Source organism: Neoarius graeffei, chromosome 16 (assembly GCF_027579695.1).
Source record: "Neoarius graeffei isolate fNeoGra1 chromosome 16, fNeoGra1.pri, whole genome shotgun sequence".
Classification (NCBI taxonomy): Eukaryota; Metazoa; Chordata; class Actinopteri; order Siluriformes; family Ariidae; genus Neoarius; species Neoarius graeffei.
Window position 1 is genome coordinate 12,983,312 of NC_083584.1, and position 24,833 is coordinate 13,008,144.

The following is a 24,833-nucleotide window of genomic DNA, read 5'->3' on the forward strand; positions in this document are numbered from 1 at the left end:
TCTGTTTCTGTTCAGAACGAACCAATAGGAAAAAAGTTCTGGTTCAAAGCCCTGGTTCTACTCCCACGTACACAATTACTGTTATTATTTCTACCTGCCTGTAGGATTTTCTAATTATTATATAGCACAAGCTACTTCTGGTAAAATCGTGCGCTCTGATTGGTTCCGTGGTGGGCAGAATTTTCCTGTAATGCCCGTGGGCGATCATGGATGCAAACGGTACGCCTTTTGGCGGATGCCGCCTTTTTCATGGCTGTCTGGGGGACTTGTGTGAATCGTGCAGATCCGATGAGGTTTTTTTTTTTTTTTTTGGGGGGGGGCGTTGGAGTGTCTGATTATAATTTCATCAAAGTAAATTCTGTATTAAAATGACTAAATAAGCAAATGCCGTTACAGTCCATGAAACATAGGAAGTATAAGTACAAGAAGAAAACAGTAAATCAGAAAGCTGCGCACATAAAGCCAATTACGTAACTTACGTCGGACTGATGGAAATCCTTGCGCGTGCAGTGAAGTGCAGCCAGCAGCAGGTAATGGTGCGCGGCCAATTGGCTTTACGTGCGCAGCTTTCTGATTTACTGTTTTCTTCTCATACTTCTACTTCCTATGTTTCATGGACTGTAACGGCATTTGCTTATTTAGTAATTTTAATACAGAATTTACTTTGATGAAATTATAATCAGACACTCCAACCCCCCCCAAAAAAAAAATCATCGGATCTGCACGATTCACACAAGTCCCCCAGACAGCCATGAAAAAGGCGGCATCCACCAAAAGGCGCGCCGTTTGCATCCATGGATTATGGACTTTCTTTCCAAGGCGCTGGCTTTCAATGTTGTGCAAAAAAAAAAAAAAGACCCAAAATGACAAAAAAAAAAAAAAAAAATTAGAAATCTAATTTGTTGAAAAATAAATCAATATAACACTTTTTTTTTTATCTTTCTCAGAACATTTGTCATGTATTACTCGAGTGGAGAAATAAATTCGGTTTTGAAACCGCTTGCCGTTTATTCTGCATGCATGACTCAAGAACGTTACAAATATGACGTGACTGAAAGCAGCGTCATACCTCGTTATAACGACCGTCGATTTTAATCTTAGAAATAAAAAAGCCGTATTAACCTCGCTTGCTTGGTCTTTATGGGAAAATATCAGCCCGAGATCTTGACAGTACGGACTGAGCTGTACTGTCAAGACCTCGGTCTGATATTTTCCCGTAAAGACCAAGCGCTCGGTTGATAAGTAATTATTAACTGCATTTTATTTTAATTCCTGAAATATACACAAACTAGTAGCCTCATTTAAACCACTCCAGTCCTGACCAGGCAGTTACTAAGGATGCTGTGAATGCATCAGTCACGCAGTAGCAGGCTTTCTTTTTCCTGCAAGCTTCGTATCTGACTGCTCTGTCACTACATTTTAAAGTAAAAACATCCTGCTAATGCGATGATTTTGTTGTTGTTGCATCCTGTGAGATCCTAGTCGCAGTGCACACCTCTCGTCTAATCTCAACTGTGGACCAAAACTTTTTTTTTCTATCTGTTCATCCTGAAAAAAAAAAAGTGTTCGTGTACATTCTGACACTGTGGCTGATCGTTGACCAACAGTCGAAAGTAGCCACTTGAAGTGGACCAGAGCTCCTTGGATCGCAATTTGGTTTCAAAAGCTTCATTTGATCAAACTGCTTCAGGGTATCTGCACATTTCTGATCTCATCTCATTATCTGTAGCTGCTTTATCCTGTTCTACAGGGTCGCAGGCAAGCTGGAGCCTATCCCAGCTGACTACAGGCGAAAGGCGGGGTACACCCTGGACAAGTCGCCAGGTCATCACAGGGCTGACACATAGACACAGACAACCATTCACACTCACATTCACACCTACGCTCAATTTAGAGTCACCAGTTAACCTAACCTGCATGTCTTTGGACTGTGAGGGAAACCGGAGCACCCGGAGGAAACCCACGCGGACACGGGGAGAACATGCAAACTCCACACAGAAAGGCCCTCGCCGGCCACGGGGCTCGAACCCGGACCTTCTTGCTGTGAGGCGACAGCGCTAACCACTACACCACCGTGCTGCCCCCACATTTCTGCTAACCAAAAATAATACTTTTTAAGACCTGTGAGAATAAAAAATAAGACCACTACCGCGGGGAAAAATATTTTAAAAAATCAGACTCTAGGCCAGGGGTGTTCAAATTGATCCATAAAGGGCCGTGTGGCTGCAGGTTTTCATTCCAGCCATGCAGCAGCACCCTGATTTGGCTTATTCAATCAACTGACACACCCACCCTTTAATCAAGGGTGGGTGTGGCTGCAAGTATTTGACTGTGTGAAGACAGTTCAGTTGATTGAATGAGCCAAGTCAGGTGTGCTGCTGCATGGCTGGAATGAAAACCTGCAGCCACACGGCCCTTTATGGATCAATTTGAACACCCCTGTCTAGGCTATTATGGTCAAAGCATATTTATATTTTAATCAGTGCATCTCCAGTTTACGAACAGAATCTTGTCTTTCCCACAAGTAAACGATTTTGCATATTCAGAATCAGGGAACATTGCCCTGAAGACGGTGCCCACGTCTTCGTTCGAATTGTAGGAGTGGTGTCGGTCAATCGTTTGCAGAACCCACAGTATTTCAGCCTTAAGTGTAGCGGTTGAGGCGAAAGCACCGAAGGCACTTGTGCTGGGAGAAGTAGGCACCGAAGGGAAAGTGGGCTTTGCGCTAACGTTTGCAACCGGTGCTGCAAACATCTGCGTGGGAACTGTTGTTACCTGACTGGCGCCAAAGCGTTTATCCTTTTCCCCTTTCATGTGAGCGTCAAGGCCCATTGTTCCCAACTTTATGTCTTTCTTGCAGAGTTTACACCGAGCTTCATTTTCGGACGTTGCTTTTGACAACCAACCGCTATATTTCTGGTCCTCAAGCCACTTGTCCCTAAACTTACGCTTCCCCATCCTACATGTCTGCCACGCTAAAGAAACCACTTCTTCGTCTTTTCCCACAACACTATAAGGAAAACACTGCCCCCTAAGGCCAAGTTTACATTAGACCGTATCTGTCTCGTTTTCTTCGCGGATGCACTGTCCGTTTACATTAAAACGCCTGGAAACGCCGGGAAACGGGAATCCGCCAGGGTCCACGTATTCAATCCAGATCGTGTCTGATCCGGTGCTGTGTAAACATTAAGAATACGCGGATACGCTGTGCTGAGCTCTAGCTGGCGTCGTCATTGGACAACGTCACTGTGACATCCACCTTCCTGATTCGCTGGCGTTGGTCATGTGACGCGACTGCTGAAAAACGGCGCGGACTTCCGCCTTGTATCACCTTTCATTAAAGAGTATAAAAGTATGAAAATACTGCAAATACTGATGCAAATACTGCCCATTGTGTAGTTATGATTGTCTTTAGGCTTGCCATCCTTCCACTTGCAAGTGGTAAGTGATATGCGCTGGGATCACACACACAGCGGCTCAGTCCCGAATCACTGCTCGTGTGCTTCACTCGCGCGCGCTCTGTGAGCTGCGCAGGGCCGGAGTGCGTACTCTCCAGAGGGCACTCACTGTTCAGGGCGGAGTGATTTGGAGCGCAGGATGCCTGCGGAGCCGAGCGTATCCGTGTATTGGTATTGCTGTGTGCACACTAATCGTTTTAAAAACGTTAATCTGATGATCCGCTGATACGGTCTAATGTAAACCCCACCTAAGTGTTGTGTGACGCCTGTACTTTTAGGTACAGAGCGGCCTTTTTGCCATCTTCTTGTTACACATTGACGTGCGCTGTTTGAACAACGTTAGCACGGAAAAAAAAAATGTACAAACACATTTTTGTGCCCCAATGAAATTTAATGCCACCCATATGAAAATTAACGCCACACTTTGAAATATTAGCAAAATATAAGGCTATTTAAGGCCTTAAACGCCATATACTGTATATCAGACTTTTTCAGGATCCGCGGACACCCTGCTGCTTTTTGGTGCAAAAGGGCAAGTGTGAAAAATTCCTGGAAAACTGGCTCAAACTATTTCATCAGCTGACTGTTTGCTGCGAGGTCATATCCAAGTATCATTAGGCTTGATAGGGAAACTGAAATTCACCTTATTCTTGTCATGTCATCACAAAAAAGTGTGAAATAATGCAGATGATATTGAGCGGATTATCGTCTCCACTGCATTTTACCTCGATTTACGAAACATTTAAGCTCTTTTAACCGTGGTGCGATATTAACCCACATGTCTGAATCCTCACATACAGTTCGATTCTGTGTGTCCGCTGTATGTCAGTCAGGTTGTTTCGAGTTGAGCCAGTTGAGCACTTCCTGAAGGCCCTTTCCAGAGCGAGCGCTGAGCTCCAAAACCGTGATCGATTGAGGAGCGGAGGCAATGATGTCATCCATCCTGAAGAGCGATTTCATTTCCTCTAGCGACATAGTGCATGATAGGTCACTAGAATGAGAAGAAGAAATAACGAAAACATTTGCCAAGAGCAAGCTGTAGCACTGAAATACTCCGAGAGTGCTTCCTAAAAGTCTTAACTGACAGCACTGTGATTCCTCGATCTAACTTCTTTCAGGCCGTGACGTGGAAATCATTCAAAATCGCTCAAACGTCAAGACTTAAGCGTGTGATGTATACATGCAATAATGTGTTGTGTGTTTTTTTTTTTTTAATCAATAAGTTCATTAAAGCTGCTTTAAAGTGAGGCTTGAGTGGACAAAAACATCTAATTTGGTAAATATTTTTGTTCTCATTTCCTTCTGTGCATATTTTATTTTCTCTGAGCTAAGAAGCAAGAAAAGGAAAGGTTTTCACTTATAGAAATGAATCCTGTGACGCATTCTAGGAGTTAGATTGTCAACGAGAACATGTTTCGTTTTTAATTTTACTTGAAAAGCACAAGGCTCGTTAAAAACATTAGAGTCTGACCTCTTGTTGAACAGCACAAGCACAGAGGTGGACCGTAGCGGCTCGGCTGAGAGAACGCACAGCAGCTGGATGCAGGAGGAGGAAATCTGTGTGATGTTGGCAGAGTCGATCATGAACTGAAGACGAAAGCACGGTTATTTTTACATAAGCATGTTGGCAGGTACACTACCGTTCAAAAGTTTGGGGTCACCCGGACAATTTTGTGTTTTCCATGAAAAGTCACACTTTTATTTCCCACCATAAATTGTAAAATGAATAGAAAATATAGTCAAGACGTTTTTCTGGCCATTTTGAGCATTTAATCGACCCCACAAATGTGATGCTCCAGAAACTCAATCTGCTCAAAGGAAGGTCAGTTTTATAGACCCCTTCGCATGTTTGTCAACAAACCGACCGTTGCCAGGATGCGCGCGCAGCCTGGACCCAGAAACAATGGCGCTGCCCATAGACCGGCATTATGAGCTGTCAGATTATGCAAAACAATTGTCGTTACAAGATCGAGAATGCTACATAAATAAGTTAACTCTAACAAGTGGACATCGCCTACCGGATCCGCATTTAATTAAAGAGTGGACGGACGATGTTAAGTTCCCTGGTATACAATGGCCAGATATATACTCGTACCTTATTGACAAGACTTCAGTGTACACCCACGAAAAACTTCGTGCCTACAAGTCTTTAGACGCATACGATTATGTTATGTGCGGGCATGTACAACTTGATTAACAATGGGACATTCATATTCATTTTGTTTTAATCAAATTATGCCAGTGATGTGATGGCAATGTGGCTTTAGCTACAACAGCAAATACCAACACTAAACAACAATTTGCAGGAGGTGATGGCATGAAAGGAATGATAGTGTAAAGAGTGCAGCTAAGAGAAATCAGAGCTGCGTAAAAAGCGAGAGGCAGAGAGCAGAAATGAAACTGAACGGGGCGGGAGCTAGGTTAGAGCAGTCAACGTAAGTTGGCATTTAGAGTGAGGGCACACAATTTTACCTTTCCATCCTTGCTTTAAAATTGTGATTTTCGGCGTACACAAATAATGATGGCACAAAATCTGGACTGCTTGAGTCAAGCGAGACCTCTCCTACAAACAAAACTGCATGCAAAGCTAAGTTAACATGCTAACAATATTTATTACATTGTGTAACTATGACCCAGCTAATCAGACAAACGCTATCAAAGTATTTTGCTCCATCAATAAACGAAGACTAGAAAGAATAAAAAAAGATTTAATAAATAGCCTGATCTTGCCTGTGATGAAGTGGGCGCTGCAAACCCGCGCATTTTTGATAGTGCTTTCATCCCAGTCTACACATTTGATGGCTTGTAGCCATAGACGTCGGCGATTTTTTTGGAATGGGTGAGATCCTGCTGGAATTCTGAACATTTTAACCCCATCGCTGCTACGATTCTGACACCCGACAACACAACAACTAGGCATTTCTGAGTCTTTTTTGGGTCCAGGCTGCGTGCGCAACTTCCTCTTACGTATGAATGACGTTTACTGCGAAGGGGTCTATAGCTTCTCTAAAGAGCTCAACTGTTTTCAGCTGTGCTAACATGATTGTACAAGGGTTTTCTAATCATCCATTAGCCTTCTGAGGCAATGAGCAAACACATTGTACCATTAGAACACTGGAGTGAGAGTTGCTGGAAATGGGCCTCTATACACCTATGGAGATATTGCACCAAAAACCAGACATTTGCAGCTAGAATAGTCATTTACCACATTAGCAATGTATAGAGTGGATTTCTGATTAGTTTAAAGTGATCTTCATTGAAAAGAACAGTGCTTTTCTTTCAAAAATAAGGACATTTCAAAGTGACCCCAAACTTTTGAACGGTAGTGTATATACATGTTTCAATGAGGAAAAAGTAATTGATCTCATGGTGCAGCGTGTGAGTCATTTTTACAGTGTGGAGTATTAATAAATTAAGTACTGATGTTGCTGAACCTGCTGTAACGTCAAATATTTCCATTCTGTCTCATCACTTGTATTATTTTCCACAACTCACGATAACGGACGTGCAGCCGCTGAAGTAGCTGGGCCATATGGGGCCCATGCAGCCTCCTAACTCTCTCACAGTCACTCTCTTCTTCCTCAGGGTCAGATCGATCAGGTTGGTGCCCACCTGTGCAAAAAAAAAAAAAAAGCAACCAACTCAGTTATACAATGCACTTTTTATATAAAGAGCCATTATATAAATCTATAGTACAGTTAGACAGTAGTTTGTTCATTTTTATCTAGCTTTGCCCAGCAAGGTGATGCAGCAGGTACTAAAGATCCACTTGTGAATGTTTTTGCTTGGGTCTATAAAATCACAATCTCATCTCATTATCTGTAGCCGCTTTATCCTGTCCTACAGGGTCGCAGGCGAGCTGGAGCCTATCCCAGCGGACTACGGGTGAAAGACGGGGTACACCCTGGACAAGTCGCCAGGTCATCACAGGGCTGACACATAGACACAGACAACCATTCACACTCACATTCACACCTACGGTCAATTTAGAGTCACCAGTTAACCTAACCTGCATGTCTTTGGACTGTGGGGGAAACCGGAGCACCCGGAGGAAACCCACGGGGAGAACATGCAAACTCCGCACAGAAAGGCCCTCGAACCCGGACCTTCTTGCTGTGAGGTGACAGCGCTAACCACTACACCACCGTGCCACCAATCACAACCTCTTGGCAAAATGATTAGTGTTCATTGCTTAGTTGCACAAATTCCTAAAACACAATCCCTATGTAGCAACAACCAAAGTAAAACACTTATTGAAGATCGCTGAATGTTGTCTACCCTTCGAGAGTGTCCGTATCTGACCAAAAAACTGGTGTTGGCCTGAGACACTTGATTGCAGCAACATTAGGATGTTTAAAAACCTCAGCAGTGCCATAGTATTGCAGCAGCATTGCTAGTGTCATGACCAGACAGTTACCTCAATTTTCAAGTACATTTCCATCTATGCTCCTCCAGTGGTTCTTGTACCTTTGAATGACTGCATGAAAAGGCCGTGTTATACGCTACATTGCCATCTCTGCTGCCACTCTGAGCACCTTCGTCCAGATCACACATGACCTCTGTCACATACACAACACTGCATTACTGATCAGGGGATCACGAGTCTCATCGCGTCGCTCCTGTAGAGGACGGCCCCATATGGACAGTTGAAAGTCACACCTGGAGGACGCTCTGGACTCTTACAGTAACGCTTTCATGGCTGAGGACTACAGTTGACTTGCTAACTTGAGGACTGCAGTTGTCATGAACAGTTTTGGACTCGATGAAGAGTTTATAACATCAACAAAATTGTCTTCATGTTAAACTGGTAATGTTATAGTCATGCTGTCTGTTGTTGCCCAAATGAGGATGGGTTCCCTTTTGAGTCTGGTTCCTCTCGAGGTTTTTTCCTCATGTCGTCTGAGGGAGTTTTCCTTGCCACCGTCGCCGCAGGCTTGCTCATTGGGGATAGATTAGGGATAAAATTAGCTCATGTTTTAAGTCGTTCAAATTCTGTAAAGCTGCTTTGCGACAATGTTTATTGTTAAAAGCGCTGTACAAATTGACTTGATCAGAAATAACTTGTACGATACGACCATCATACCTATGTGCTTGCTTTCTGAAGCACATCTCATTCCAGATTTAGTCCCCCTTTGATATTATAATAACCTTCATGCTTCTGGGATGGAAGGCTTTCCACTAGATTTTGGGGAATTGTGATCATTCAATAACAAAGCATTATTACGAAGATCAGGCCGTGATATTGGATAAGGTGACTGCGATGGCGTGTAGGACATGAGTTCTTCCATTCCAACCTTAAAGCCAGTATCTCACTGGGCTGCGACAGCCTGTGACACAACAATTGCGATAAAATATGCGAATTAGCGACAATTTTCACTTGGAATCACACTGAATTGATATTCGCATATTTTACCGCAATTGTTATGTCTCCAACTGGTCGCAGGCTGTCGCAGCCCGGCTTTCCCTCGGCAGGCAGGGAAGTAGAGGAAGCCTCACGGAAACTGACTTGAGAAGGGTTTGCGACACGTTTGTGGCTAATTTTGAGAGAAATTTTGTCGCACAATTTTTTTTGAACATGGTCAAAATTTCAGCGGCGAAGGAGCGACACTTCGCGACTCGTGTGAGGAAATTGAGAAGCCCTGCAAATGTTTCAAGACCCTTTTGAAACTCTCGCGAATGACGTTCGCAAGCTGTCGCAGCCCAGTGCGATACTGGCTTAACATGCCATGGAGCTCGCTTTGTGCACAGCAGCGGTGTCATGCTGGAACAGGTTTGAAAGTGAAAGGAAAATCTCCAGCATACAAAAATCTCTACAATTGTGCTTCCAGCTTTGTTTGGGGTTCAACCACAGATGGACATGATGTTCAGGTGGCCACAGACTTTTGACCATGTGGTGCAGTTCCCTGATTTTTCACTGACTGAGGGACTGACAGATCAGCAGATCTCCTCACTGTGTGGACTTTAATAAAATGGACATTTGTTGGATGTACACTACTGTTCAAAAGTTTGGGGTCACCCAGACAATTTTGTGTTTTCCATGAAAAGTCACACTTTTATTTACCACCATAAGTTGTAAAATGAATAGAAAATATAGGCAAGACATTTTTCTGGCCATTTTGAGCATTTAATCGACCCCACAAATGTGATGCTCCAGAAACTCAATCTGCTCAAAGGAAGGTCAGTTTTATAGCTTCTCTAAAGAGCTCAACTGTTTTCAGCTGTGCTAACATGATTGTACAAGGGTTTTCTAATCATCCATTAGCCTTCTGAGGCAATGAGCAAACACATTGTACCATTAGAACACTGGAGTGAGAGTTGCTGGAAATGGGCCTCTATACACCTATGGAGATATTGCACCAAAAACCAGACATTTGCAGCTAGAATAGTCATTTACCACATTAGCAATGTATAGAGTGGATTTCTGATTAGTTTAAAGTGATCTTCGTTGAAAAGAACAGTGCTTTTCTTTCAAAAATAAGGACATTTCAAAGTGACCCCAAACTTTTGAACGGTAGTGTATGAATGCATACCTGTCAACCCTCCCATTTTTCCCGGGAAATCCCTTATTTTGACTTATTTCCCGCTGTCTTCCCGTTTTTTTATTTTCCCGAAAATATCCCGTATTTTGACATTATATAAAAATCCCGTATTTTCACAATATAAAAAAGTCGGTAGGTCCAGAATTCATGACGCGCCTCTGACAGGAGTTTACAGCAGGAAGTCGGGCCATCAATTCACGTCCCCGCCCTCTCAGGCATCAGTACTTACAGAACTACGTCCGGAGGCGAGGCTGAACAAGTGATTAGGTCCAGTGTTGCCAGATTGAGCGGTTTCCTGCCCAAGTTGGGTGGTTTCAAGTGCATTTTGGTGGGTTTTGAACATATTTTGGGCTGGAAAATACTGATTAGGTCTGAGGTGAAGATGGCGATGCTAATAGCTAAGAAAAACATTAGCCTCTCTTTCTTTGATGATTTCAACAAGTGCGTGGCTGGAATGTTCCCAGACTCTTCCATCGCAAAGAAATTTTCCATGGGGAAAACGAAAGCCTCCCAAATAATCAAAGGTAAGCTACACATGTTTACATTAAGTACAGTGGGACAAAAAAGTATTTAGTCAGCCACCAATTGTGCAAGTTCTCCCACTTAAAAAGATGAGAGAGGCCTGTAATTTTCATCATAGGTACACTTCAACTATGAGAGACAGAATGGGGGGAAAGAATCCAGGAAATCACATTGTAGGATTTTTAATGAATTAATTGGTAAATTCCTCGGTAAAATAAGTATTTGGTCACCTACAAACAAGCAAGATTTCTGGCTCTCACAGACTTGTAACAACTTCTTTAAGAGGCTCCTCTGTCCTCCACTCGTTACCTGTATTAATGGCACCTGTTTGACCTCGTTATCAGTATAAAAGACACCTGTCCACAACCTCAAACAGTCACACTCCAAACTCCAATATGGCCAACACCAAAGAGCTGTCAAAGGACACCAGAAACAAAATTGTAGACCTGCACCAGGCTGGGAAGACTGAATCTGCAATAGGTAAGCAGCTTGGTGTGAAGAAATCAACTGTGGGAGCAACTATTAGAAAATGGAAGACATACAAGACCACTGATAATCTCTCTCGATCTGGGGCTCCACGCAAGATCTCACCCCGTGGGGTCAAAATGATCACAAGAACGGTGAGCAAAAATCCCAGAACCACACGGGGGGTACCTAGTGAATGACCTGCAGAGAGCTGGGACCAAAGTAACAAAGGTTACCATCAGTAACACACTACGTCACCAGGGACTCAAATCCTGCAGTGCCAGACGTGTCCCCCTGCTTAAACCAGTACATGTCCAGGCCCGTCTGAAGTTTGCTAGAGAGCATTTGGATGATCCAGAAGAGGATTGGGAGAATGTCATATGGTCAGATGAAACCAAAATAGAACTTTTTGGTAAAAACTCAACTTGTCATGTTTGGAGGAGAAAGAATGCTGAGTTGCATCCAAAGAGCACCATACCTACTGTGAAGCATGGGGGTGGAAACATCATGCTTTGGGGCTGTTTTTCTGCAAAGGGACCAGGACGACTGATCCGTGTAAAGGAAAGAATGAATGGGGCCATGTATCGTGAGATTTTGAGTGAAAACCTCCTTCCATCAGCAAGGGCACTGAAGATGAAACGTGGCTGGGTCTTTCAGCATAACAATGATCCCAAACACAACGCCCAGGCAATGAAGGAGTGGCTTTGTAAGAAGCATTTCAAGGTCCTGGAGTGGCCTAGCCAGTCTCCAGATCTCAACCCCATAGAAAATCTTTGGAGGGAGTTGAAAGTCCGTGTTGCCCAGCGACAGCCCCAAAACATCACTGCTCTAGAGGAGATCTACATGGAGGAATGGGCCAAAATACCAGCAACAGTGTGTGAAAACCTTGTGAAGACTTACAGAAAATGTTTGACCTCTGTCATTGCCAACAAAGGGTATATAACAAAGTATTGAGATGAACTTTTGTTATTGACCAAATACTTATTTTCCACCATAATTTGCAAATAAATTATTTAAAAATTAGACAATGTGATTTTCTGGATTTTTTTCCTCATTTTGTGTCTCATAGTTGAGGTATACCTATGATGAAAATTGCAGGCCTCTCTCATCTTTTTAAATGGGAGAACTTGCACAATTGGTGACTGACTAAATACTTTTTTGCCCCACTGCATGTCCTGGCTAAGACCTCATAAATAGCCTAGTGTAAACTAATTGGTGTATTAACTGTTTTATCCACTCATTGTCTATTTTATTTTCTATCTGAAACTTACCCATTTTAAATCACTCTTGGTTTAGAGCAATTCCAGCGTTATGGACGTGACACTTGAACTCAAAATGGCAACAAATGACCCAGTGCATGTTTTATTGTCTCCCAGTATTTAAACAGGTGTTGCATATTTTAAGGCTGTACCATACTGGAGAAGTGATGGAACAAGAACAATTCCCATAGTACATCTAGGGCATGCCAGAAAATGCCAATAAAAGATGCGTTATGGATGTGACAGAAAAAGTATCACTTTTTTTGGGTGACTGTACATTTTTATCAAACTCTGTGAAATTGTAAACCTAATGTCGAAATGGAGATATCCACTTGATAGAGGGGTCCAAGGTGAATATTAAAAAATCTTTGTTTAAAATATTTTGTATTTCATGCAGAGTTTCGGAAGGAAAAGTCAGCGTTATGGATGTGACGAAATTCCGTTACGGATGTGACGCGTCTGAAATAGACATGGCATATGTTTAGAAAATCAGCAATTTAACCACCATAACCCTTTGAAAAACTCTCTAAATATCAGCTAAAACTATCAAAGTTCTTAAATAATATTTAGGATGGCTATTGTTTTGCGGATTTTAGCATACATTTCTGTGGCTTGTGGCAATAATATAGAATTGTACATGATCAAAGTTGATTTTAGCTTGGGGTTTACATTATAAGAAAGAAAGACTGACAGTGACATATTAGGTTGGTTACAAATTGGTTCAACTTATTCACATCTGTAAAATACAGGCCAAGGTGAGATCTCTGGGAGTGGTTTTGATGTATTACATGTTGCTTTATTTTTGCATGGTGAGGTTGACATTTACATGGAATTGCCCTTTAATATCTTATATTACTCTCTATCTATCTATCTATCTATCTATCTAGTGTTCCGAGGCCATGACTATGGTAAAACCATAATAAATTGCAATGGAATTGAATTATATATAACGACCTTTCTTATTTTAACATAAGATACGTATTTTAGCCCTTAATTTGGGAAATAACTGGTACCACTGAAAGCAAATAAAAATAAATGTATAGTTTATTCACAAATGCACTCTATAAACCATAAGCATATTGAGTTTGGGTCTTGGCTATCACCAACATGCACCAGAGTACAGGAAATCACAAATACTAGACAGAAAATTGCCCCCCATTCAACTACACACCCACTTTTGGTGAAGGGTATGACTTTCCGAAATTTTCCCTTATTTTGAGTTAAAAATCTGGGAAATATCCCTTTTTTTCAAACCTCAAAGTTGACAGGTATGTATGAATGTTCTTTCATAAACCGAGAACTCACTGTGGGCAGAGTAGCGGGTGGTTCTCCTAAATCATCAGGGTCACCCCTCTGACACAGCTGTACTTTTAGATAAGGACAGAATAACATCTGGAACAACATTGTGTGGCTAGTTATGCCACATAAATAGCTTTAAAAAAGCATTAGCATTAGCTAACTCGTGGGGTAAATTTAATTTAATATTCCCTATCCAAAACGGTAGACGTAATTTTTTAACAAAAAATACTCTGTTTGTAGAGATATAAACAAGACTAGCAATTCTATTTAGTAAATAGTTCGTATATAAATAGCGCTAGCTAACCACTGAGTGAGCTAGCTCGCTAGCAAGCTAAGGATATTTTGCAGTCTTTTCAGGAGCAGAGTCTTTCCGACGCCGGTTGCACCCAATAACAAACACATAACTTACTCGAAGTGGCCTTGGATAATAATTAAAACTAAAAACAAAATATGTTTTGGGATAAACAATAAAATAGCTAGCGGGTTTATTTTTGCTAATCAAGAGGCAGGTGGTTACCATGACGACGCCCCTTCCACTTTCAAAGTAAAAGTATTTGTTTTTTAATTAATTTATTATTTTTTTACACTTTCTTTTTTATATACATCCACATATGGTCAATATATTTTACTTTATATTTTTAATACTTATATATATATATATATATATATATATATATATATATATATATATATACAGTACTGTACAAAAGTTTTAGGCACGTGTAAAGAAAAGCTGTAGACCAAAAAAAAAAAAGTAATGACGTTTCAACATTTTATATATATATATATGAGTGATTCCACGCTTATGGGTACTGAAATGGGGACATGAACTTATTTTTAAAAATTCACCTAAAACCATTTCTTTTTTTACCATCAGGTCACAAAACATGTAATCTTTAATGAATGATATGTTAAAAGATAACTTTAATTTTCTGAGATGTAATAAAAACATATTTATATGCCAAAGTCAAGCCTATGAGTTCCAAAATGATGTCTGTTACATTACTTCTGTTACGATTGTCCATCTCGCGTCTGTTACAAATTAATTACAATCTAGCTCTATACCATGTTAATCTTATTGAAAGAATGTGTATGTTTATTCTACTACACATGTTTATTAATTATATTTGCTAAAACATCACCTTCCTATGTTTCAAAAAGTAATTCTACATTGTTAAAATTGAGAATCTATATGTCCACAACACTTCTGTTACGTTCTGACTTTGGCATATAAATATGTTTTTATTACATCTCAGAAAATTAAAGTTATCTTTTAACACATCATTCATTAAAGATTACATGTTTTGTGACCTGATGGTAAAAAAAAAAGAAATGGTTTTAGGTGAATTTTTAAAAATAAGTTCATGTCCCCATTTCAGTACCCGTAAGCGTGGAATCACTCATATATATATATAATATATAATCTCATCATCTCTAGCCACTTTATCCTGTTCTACAGGGTCGCAGGCAAGCTGGAGCCTATCCCAGCTGACTACGGGTGAAAGGCGGGGTACAAGTCCCTGGACAAGTCGCCAGGTCATCACAGGGCTGACACATAGACACAGACAACCATTCACATTCACATTCACACCTACGGGCAATTTAGAGTCACCAGTTAACCTAACCTGCATGTCTTTGGACTGTGGGGGAAACCGGAGCGCCCGGAGGAAACCCACGCGGACACGGGGAGAACATGCAAACTCCGCACAGAAAGGCCCTCGCCGGCCACGGGGCTCGAACCCAGACCTCCTTGCTGTGAGGCGACAGCGCTAACCACTACACCACCGTGCCGCCGTAACGAAATGTTAGAGACCAAAAAAAAAAGTAATGACGTTTCAACATTTTATATATATAAAATCATCTCATTATCTCTAGCCGCTTTATCCTGTTCTACAGGGTCGCAGGCAAGCTGGAGCCTATCCCAGCTGACTACGGGTGAAAGGCGGGGTACACCCTGGACAAGTCGCCAGGTCATCACAGGGCTGACACATAGACACAGACAACCATTCACACTCACATTCACACCTACGGTCAATTTAGAGTCATCAGTTAACCTAACCTGCATGTCTTTGGACTGTGGGGGAAACCGGAGCACCCGGAGGAAACCCACGCGGACACGGGGAGAACATATATATGCTAAGCAGTAAATCATAAACGAAACAAAGTCAGTATTTGGTGTGAGATGACCCTTTGGTTGGATGGATGGATAAATAAGTCCATGAGTTATTACCAAATGACAATAACATCAGGTAAAAGAAATTTGAGAAGTATCAAGGGCTGAAAGAAGAGCTAGAAAAAATGTGGAAGATGAAGACAACAATGGTCTCCATGGTGATGGGAGCCCTCAGTGCAGTGACTCCCAAACTGGGAGAGTGGCTCCAACAGATCCCAGGAACAACATCCAAGATTTCTGTCCAGAAAAGCGCAGTCCTAGGAACAGCTAAGATACTGCGCAGGACCCTCAAACTCCCAGGCCTCTGGTAGAGGACGTGTGTGTGTGTGTATATATCACATACAAGTAATATACACATGAAATAGGATTATGTGTTATATACCTTCTGATAAATGTGCAATATTCTAACTGTGCAATATCCCCACATAACTCTCATCCCCCTCCCAAAATGTGCAATATTTCCATATAACTTTCCCCTCTTTTCATAATCCAGGAACAGCAATCAGGACTAGCCTTTTATTTTATTACTGTTATTTAACATTTGCCCTCTCCTTTTGTTTAATGCTTGTATTTTTTTCTAATTTTGTACATATTACCACCTTTTTGTATAGTGCTTTATATTTTTATTATAATGTTCTATTTCCTAAGGTTTTTTTTTAAATAGTGTTTTATTTCCTAAACTGTTGACTCAGAGAGCCCTGCACAAAAATTCCAATGTGTCTGAACGGTTGGTTTTGCACAAATGGCAAATAAAATCTAATCTAATCTAAAGTAGTCGTCTCAGGTACAATGAGTGCACTTTGATAAGGAAATGAGCTGTACATTTTACTGAGCATCTTGCAGAACCAGCCAGAGTTCTTCTGGACACTCTGTCACACTCGCGTCTTCATTTTGCACCAAAACCCAGTCGCCTTCATTATGTTTTCTTTTTTTTTATCTGAAAAGTGGTCTCTTATGTAATATGCTGCTCAGATACAAACATTTTTCCCCTTCTAACATTTAAGTTTGTGCTGTAAAATGAACATTTGGAGCTCTAAAATGTTTTTGTAATGTTTTGACTCGATTAATATAGAAGTCCATCCATCCATTATCTGTAGTCGCTTATCCTGTACAGGGTCGCAGGCAAGCAACTATCCCAGCTGACTATGGGTGAGAGGCAGGGTACACCCTGGACAAGTCGCCAGGTCATCACAAAGCTGACACATGGAGACAAACAATCATTCACACCTACGGTCAATCTAGAGCCACGAATTAGCCTAACCTGCATGTCTTTGGACTGTGGGGGAAACCGGAGCACCCGGAGGAAACCCACACGGACACGGGGAGAACATGCAAACTCCACACAGAAAGGCCCCCGTCGGCCACTGGGCTCAAACCCAGAACGTTCTTGCTGTAAAGTGACAGTGCGAACCACTACACCACCGTGCCGCCTAATGTAGAAATCATAAAATAGAAATCCATAAAGTTTGTATGAAGAAAATAAGGTGCCTCAGACTTTTGCACAGTACTGTATGTTTTTATATTTATATTATAAATGTATAATTTACATATATTTTTAGACCCTAAAAGAAGATTAATGTCCAGTTTGTTGGATGTGGACACCAGTATATGATGTGACCTTATTTATGTTCTTGTGAACATTTGAATGAACTCAGATTCTCATGGAAAGCCTTCCCAGAAGAGTGGAGGGGAACGACTCCTCCATATTAATGCCCATGGTTTTGTGATGGTGAGTGTATGTTTATGACAAGCTGAATAACTTCTTTTTTTTTTTTATAAGGAGAGAAAAGTAACTTATGGATAATCTTAACATCTTTCATATGTGTAATGGAGCTTCACAAAGTGTTTTACAGCAGGCGAGAGAAATTATGATACGAATCAGGCACAAGAAATCTAACCTGCAAAATAATTTGCCTGTACTGTATATTAACAGTATTTATTAGACACCCTATGTTTTTTGTTTTGTTTTGTTATAGACCAATATTACCCTGTCATGTTTAACATTGCAAGTCAACCACACTATCCAATGTTGAAGTCAGTTAGCTCGAAATCTCAAGTCAAAATCACCTCCATAATGTCATAAAAGAGAAGATTAAAAAAAAATTCAAGACCGTTATCCAAGTACCAAAATGACCAAGTATAGCACATAATAACCACTTACACCACAAGAATGGCACAGTGGTGTAAGTGGTTAGCGCTGTCGCCTCACAGCAAAAAGGTTCCGGGTTCGAACCCAGCGGCCGGCGAGGGCCTTTCTGTGTGGAGTTTGCATGTTCTCCCTGTGTCTGTGTGGGTTTCCTCTGGGTGCTCTGGTTTCCCCCACAGTCCAAAGACATGCAGTTAGGTTAACGTGGGGTGGCCTTGGGCTGAGGTGCCCTTGAGCAAGGTACCGAACCCCTGACTGCTCCCCAGGCGCTCTGGTGTGGCTGCCCTCTGCTCTGGGTGTGTGCACATGTGTTCACTGCTTCAGATGGGTTAAACGCAGAGGATGAATTTCACTGTGCTTGAAATGTGCATGTGACAAATAAAGGTTTCTTCTTCTATAATGTCTGAGCAAATGCCACATCTATGGAACTTTAAAATTCCAGCACCCATCAAAAAATGTCCCTGAAATAATTATAGCTTCAATATAACATCCATCCATTATCTATAGCTGCTTATCCTGTTCTACAGGGTCGCAGGCAAGCTGGAGCCTATCCCAGTTGACTATGGGCAAGAGGCAGGTTATCGCAGGGCTGACACTGAGACAAATAACCATTCACACTCACACCTACGGTCAATTTAGAGCCACGAATTAGCCTAACCTGCATGTCTTTGGACTGTGGGGGAAACTGGAGCACCCGGAGGAAACCCACGCGGACACGGGGAGAACATGCAAACTCCGCACAGAAAGGCCCTCGCCGGCCACGGGGCTCGAACCCAGGACCTTCTTGCTGTGAGGTGACAGCGCTAACCACTACACCACCGTTCCGCCCCAATATAACTACAGTTTTTATTAAATAAAGGGGGAAAATCACTGTCTTGATGCTCTGTATTTAGCTCTGAGTCCCTTAAATCATTCAGGTAATCTAATTAAGAGGACACCTGAAATGTTCATGTATTTATTTGTGTGTGTGTTTTTCACAAACCTTCATAACTCACTTTTTCATGGAGAATAAACCTGCACTTTTTTTTTCCTTCTAATAAAAAATTTGGCCTCGTTTATTTTCATGCATTTTCTCCTTCTGGGATCAGTGCATTCGAAAAAACATCTCATGATTGTGTCATGCTAATAAACCTCGTAGCTGTATTAAACAAACCTTGATTTTGCTCCTGCAGTACTACAGACTCAAATGGTTTAACTGACATTAAGTGATATCATCTTCTCGGTTTTTGGGGTTTCTCTCTCTCTCTCACACACACACACACACACACACACACACAAAGAGAGGAAGTGGTTGTGGTGAAGTTTCTGGTTAAATTTACTGGCTTAATCAAGGGTAAATTTCTAAAGAAGAGAGGTGAAGAGAAGCAGAAGTAACACATCAGACGAAAGTTTTAATGCGATCCATTAAAAATCTAATGTAAACAGTGTAGTCTGTATATCTCTTTAAAAATACATCTGCATGGAGCTGAACTTATCTATATAGTAGTTTTTAGCCTTGTCATCTCTGAGTAAGTGCATTAGTAAGTCACAGGTCAGATGTGTTGTGCTTTTTTTCTTTAAAAAAAAGACTGTACTTTCACTGTGTAAAGGTCTATGGTAAGGGTGAAAGGTTAGAAAAATGTATGTTGGGTTAAATTTACAACCCAAAATCCTAGTATCCAAGTGCTGATCAAATCAGCCCTGGTGAAAAATAAATATACTTTAAATACAATAAAGTACATTCATATTTTCAATAGTATATTGAAAATGTACTTACACAAATTGTACTTTTTGTAAATATATAAAAAGTATACTAACATCACGCTTTCACGCTAACACTTAGCACAGTTTAAAATAATTATACTATATTACACTTTATAGAAATATATTATACTAAAATATACTTTAAGTGAAAGTTATGTGTAATTTAGCACATAAAAGTACACAATACACTTCAAGTTGCACTTTTCTACAATTTAATTACAATTAAAATATATTTAGTATAAAATTAGTTGTTCCAAAATAGCATGCCTCAAGTTAACTAATCATAAACACACTTGAAGTATATTGATGATTAGTGTGGCTTCAAGTACACAAAAGTATGCTAAATTTTAGTACACTTAGCACATTTATTTTTCACCAGGGAGTACTACCCGAACCTGAATTAAGCATGGCTTAAATGATCTTACTAACAACCAAACACTTAAGTCAAGTTTATTTTTATAGCGCTTTTAACAATAGACATTGTCGCAAAGCAGCTTTACAGAATTTTAATGACTTTAAACATCTCATCTCATTATCTGTAGCCGCTTTATCCTGTTCTACAGGGTCGCAGGCAAGCTGGAGTCTATCCCAGCTGACTACGGGCGAAAGGCGGGGTACACCCTGGACAAGTCGCCAGGTCATCACAGGGCTGACACATAGACACAGACAACCATTCACACTCACATTCACACCTACGCTCAATTTAGAGTCACCAGTTAACCTAACCTGCATGTCTTTGGACTGTGGGGGAAACCGGAGCACCCGGAGGAAACCCACGGGGAGAACATATATATGCTATGCAGTAAATCATAAACGAAACAAAGTCAGTATTTGGTGTGAGATGACCCTTTGGTTGGATGGATGGATAAATAAGTCCATGGGTTATTACCAAATGACAATAACATCAGGTAAAAGAAATTTGAGAAGTATCAAGGGCTGAAAGAAGAGCTAGAAAAAATGTGGAAGATGAAGACAACAGTGGTCTCCATGGTGATGGGAGCCCTCAGTGCAGTGACTCCCAAACTGGGAGAGTGGCTCCAACAGATCCCAGGAACAACATCCAAGATTTCTGTCCAGAAAAGTGCAGTCCTAGGAACAGCTAAGATACTGCGCAGGACCCTCAAACTCCCAGGCCTCTGGTAGAGGACGTGTGTGTGTATATATCACATACAAGTAATATACACATGAAATAGGATTATGTGTTATATACCCTCTGATAAATTCACACTCACATTCACACCTACGGTCAATTTAGAGTCACCAGTTAACCTAACCTGCATGCCTTTGGACTGTGGGGGAAACCGGAGCACCCGGAGGAAACCCACACAGACAACATGCAAACTCCGCACAGAAAGGCCCTCGCCGACCATGGGGCTCGAACCTGGACCTTCTTGCTGTGAGGCGACAGCGCTAACCACTACACCACCGTGCCGCCCGACTTTAAACATGACCTAAATTTTATCCCTAATAAGCAAGCCTGTGGCGACAGTGGCAAGGAAAATCTCCTTCAGATGACATGAGGTAGAAACCTCGAGACTCAAAAGGGAACCCATCCTCATTTGGGTGTTAACAGACAACATAACATTTTTAACAGTTTTAACATGAAGTCTATTTCATTGATGTTATAAAAATTAATGGAAACTTGAGTGCAAAACTGTTCATGACAACTGCAGTCCTAAAGTTAGCAAGTCAGCTGTAGTCCTCAGCCATAAAAGCATTACTGTAAGTGTCCAGAGCATCCTCCAGGTGTGACTTTCAACTGTCCATATGGGGCCATCCTCTACAGGAGCGATGTGATAAGACTCCAACCAAACGTAGGGCATCAGGATGGATCAGGCAGGTCCGAGGAGCAGAAGAGGTCAGCATCTCGATCTCAGGATTGACATGTAACTCAGAGGGACAGACTTGGGGGGTGGGGGGAGAGAGAAAGAGAGAAAACACAGGTTGTTAGGTATGCCCAATGTCACCTGATGAGTAGGAACAGTATACATTTTGTGCTGAGCGCAAGCAGGGACTCCAGCAACTAACTGTGACAGCATAACTAAAAGGAGAGAGCCAGAAGGTAGAACAGGCATGAGGGAGCCCTGGGACCTAAAGCAGCAGCCACTACACCGTCAACAAACTCGAGTGAGCAAGTGAGTGGGGGACTGACAGCATCCATACATCCCAGTTTACCAAAACAATGTATGTCTGAGGACCCTCCAGATCTACTCCTTTACCTCAAACACTATTAACAAAAGGCTTGACTAAACAGATATGTTTTCAGTCTAGACTTAAACGCTGAGACTGTGTCTGATTCCCGAACACTACTTGGAAAGCTGTTCCATGGGGCTTTGTAAGAAAAGGCTCTGCCTCCTGATGTAGCCTTCACTATACGAGGTACCAGCAGATAGCCTGCACCTTTTGATCCAAGTAGACGTGGCGGGTCACAAAGGACCAAAAGTTCACTCAAGTACTGTGGTTAAAGACCTGAGGCTATATCTAAAGTATAGCAGAACGTTGACTCTAAGCATTCAGTTGCCTGATCAAGTTCTGCAGGGGCTGACAGTGACCCAATCAAAGTTGATAACTCTGGGAGATCATTTATAAAACTCTGTGCAGTAGTTGACATGAATGTACATTTAATACAGTAGCGTGGTGAGGTGCATATATTATTACTCAGACATATTCTGGGATATCAAAGTGAATATTAAAATCTGACAATTAAAGCTTTGTCTAAGGAAATAACCAGGTCTGAGATAAAATCTGCAAATTCAGAAAGAAATTCAGAATACAGCCCCAGGGGCCTGTAAATAATAAGTAACAGAATTAACTGGGTAGACCTATTTTTTGAGGCTACACACATTATATTAGTATGAAGAGCTTCAAATGTATTAAATTTATAACCAGGTTTGTGTTACACCGAGATAATCTTTATAAATAACCACGACGCCTCCTCCTCTGCCAGTTAGACGAAGCTGGTGTATATAACTGTATCCAGGAGGACTCCCTTCATTTAATGCTACAGATATTGATTTGGCTTAATCCATGTTTCTGTTAAACACAGTACATTAAACTCCTGATCAGTAATAAGTTAATTAACAATTCGTGCTTCCGATATAAGAGATCAAATATTTAATAGCCCCACCTTTAGATCAGAGGTGCTGGCAGCAGCTGTACAGTCAGTATTATCTAATACACTTATAAATTAATAAATGATTAAATAAGAGCTAAACATTTTTGGTTCATGATGACCCCCATAAGGTCAATAATAATAATCTCATCTCATCTCATTATCTCTAGCCGCTTTATCCTTCTACAGGGTCGCAGGCAAGCTGGAGCCTATCCCAGCTGACTACGGGCGAAAGGCGGGGTACACCCTGGACAAGTCGCCAGGTCATCACAGGGCTGACACATAGACACAGACAACCATTCACACTCACATTCACACCTACGCTCAATTTAGAGTCACCAGTTAACCTAACCTGCATGTCTTTGGACTGTGGGGGAAACCGGAGCACCCGGAGGAAACCCACGCGGACACGGGGAGAACATGCAAACTCCGCACAGAAAGGCCCTCGCCGGCCACGGGGCTCGAACCCGGACCTTCTTGCTGTGAGGCGACAGCGCTAACCACTACACCACCGTGCCGCCCCCAATAATAATAATAAAAAAGGGCGGCACGGTGGTGTAGTGGTTAGCGCTGTCGCCTCACAGCAAGAAGGTCCTGGGTTCGAGCCCCGGGGCCGGCGAGGGCCTTTCTGTGCGGAGTTTGCATGTTCTCCCCGTGTCCGCGTGGGTTTCCTCCGGGTGCTCCGGTTTCCCCCACAGTCCAAAGACATGCAGGTTAGGTTAACTGGTGACTCTAAATTGACCGTAGGTGTGAGTGTAAATGGTTGTCTGTGTCTATGTGTCAGCCCTGTGATGACCTGGCGACTTGTCCAGGGTGTACCCCGCCTTTCGCCCGTAGTCAGCTGGGATAGGCTCCAGCTTGCCTGAGACCCTGTAGAAGGATAAAGCGGCTAGAGATAATGAGATGAGATGAGAATAATAATAAATAAATAAACAAATTAATAATCTCATCTCATTATCTCTAGCCGCTTTATCCTGTTCTACAGGGTCGCAGGCAAGCTGGAGCCTATCCCAGCTGACTACGGGCGAAAGGCGGGGTACACCCTGGACAAGTCGCCAGGTCATCACAGGGCTCAAATTAATAATAATAATAATCCATCCATTTTGGCATATCACTACCGTGACGTGGCCGCTCTGACGGCTTCAGACATCAAAGTTTCTAGGGAACATTACAGTAGTGGTTTCCCGTTGCCTTCTACTGGATTATTATAGAGGTTTTCTCCTCTCAAACAGTCACACTCACATTCACACCTATGGACAATTTAGAGCCACCAGTTAGACATGGAGGTTAGGCTTTGGACTGTGGGAGAAACCAGTGCACCCAGAGGAAACCCATGCAGACATGGGGAGAACATGCAAACTCCACACAAAAAGGTCCCTGTCGGCCATTGGGCTCAAACCCAGAACCTTTTTGCTGTGACAGTGCTAACCACTACACCACTGTGCTGCCCCAATAATAATAATAATAAAATTTCTACAATATATTCTGGGTGTGGGCGGCACGGTGGTGCAGTGGTTAGCGCTGTCGCCTCACAGCAAGAAGGTCCTGGTTCGATCCCCGTGGCCGGCGAGGGCCTCCCTGTGTCCGCGTGGGTTTCCTCCGGGTGCTCCGGTTTCCCCCACAGTCCAAAGACATGCAGGTTAGGTTAACTGGTGACTCTAAATTGAGCGTAGGTGTGAATGTGAGTGTGAATGGTTGTCTGTGTCTATGTGTCAGCCCTGTGATGACCTGGCGACTTGTCCAGGGTGTACCCCGCCTTTCGCCCGTAGTCAGCTGGGATAGGCTCCAGCTTGCCTGCGACCCTGTAGAACAGGATAAAGCGGCTAGAGATGATGAGATGAGATATTATGGGTGTAAACCTCAGGTTTCTACATAATAAGAATCATGATTCAATTCTTAAGGCAACAATTCGATACAGGATGATACATCTGAATTTGCTATCATATGATTTTGCTGAAATTGATTTATAACTGTACAGAAGTTACTGGTATAAAAACTGCACAAGTTATGACTGGAGATGTTTTCTTCTAAAAGTGATTCGAATTGTAAATATTGAAGAGTTTAATGCTCAGAATGAAAAAATTATAAATGTTGACACCATAAAACAGATCAAAACT

General features: G+C 41.9%; 1 protein-coding gene across 4 annotated transcripts; it reads right to left on the reverse strand.

Moving 5' to 3' along the window:
* Positions 1–2,417: 2,417 nt before the first annotated feature.
* Positions 2,418–14,068, reverse strand: arl16 (ADP-ribosylation factor-like 16). 4 transcript variants are annotated; one of them, XM_060942520.1, is made up of 5 exons: positions 13,883–14,040; positions 13,549–13,606; positions 6,954–7,070; positions 4,930–5,015; positions 2,418–4,449 (listed from the first exon to the last, which is right to left on the reverse strand). In XM_060942520.1, the coding sequence occupies exons 1-5, from the start codon at positions 13,942–13,944 to the stop codon at positions 4,284–4,286; spliced, it is 489 nt and encodes a 162-aa protein (XP_060798503.1). In that variant the 5' UTR covers positions 13,945–14,040; the 3' UTR covers positions 2,418–4,283. The 4 variants fall into 4 exon arrangements, with proteins under 4 accessions (XP_060798503.1, XP_060798501.1, XP_060798502.1 ...); XM_060942518.1 differs by having other exon boundaries at positions 4,930–5,045; XM_060942519.1 differs by lacking the exon at positions 13,549–13,606 and having other exon boundaries at positions 4,930–5,045; positions 13,952–14,068.
* Between the last annotated feature and the right edge of the window lie 10,765 nt (positions 14,069–24,833).

Excerpts from the sequence above, each read along its gene's own strand:
- arl16 (XM_060942518.1), bottom strand. The coding sequence starts at position 13,944 with ATGTGTTTGTTATTGGGTGCAACCGGCGTCGGAAAGACTCTGCTCCTG. Across the intron at positions 7,071-13,548 it reads CACCCGCTACTCTGCCCACA|GTGGGCACCAACCTGATCGA; the intron begins GTGAGTTCTCGG and ends TTTTTTGCACAG. Across the intron at positions 5,046-6,953 it reads GCGGCTGCACGTCCGTTATC|TTCATGATCGACTCTGCCAA; the intron begins GTGAGTTGTGGA and ends TTTCGTCTTCAG.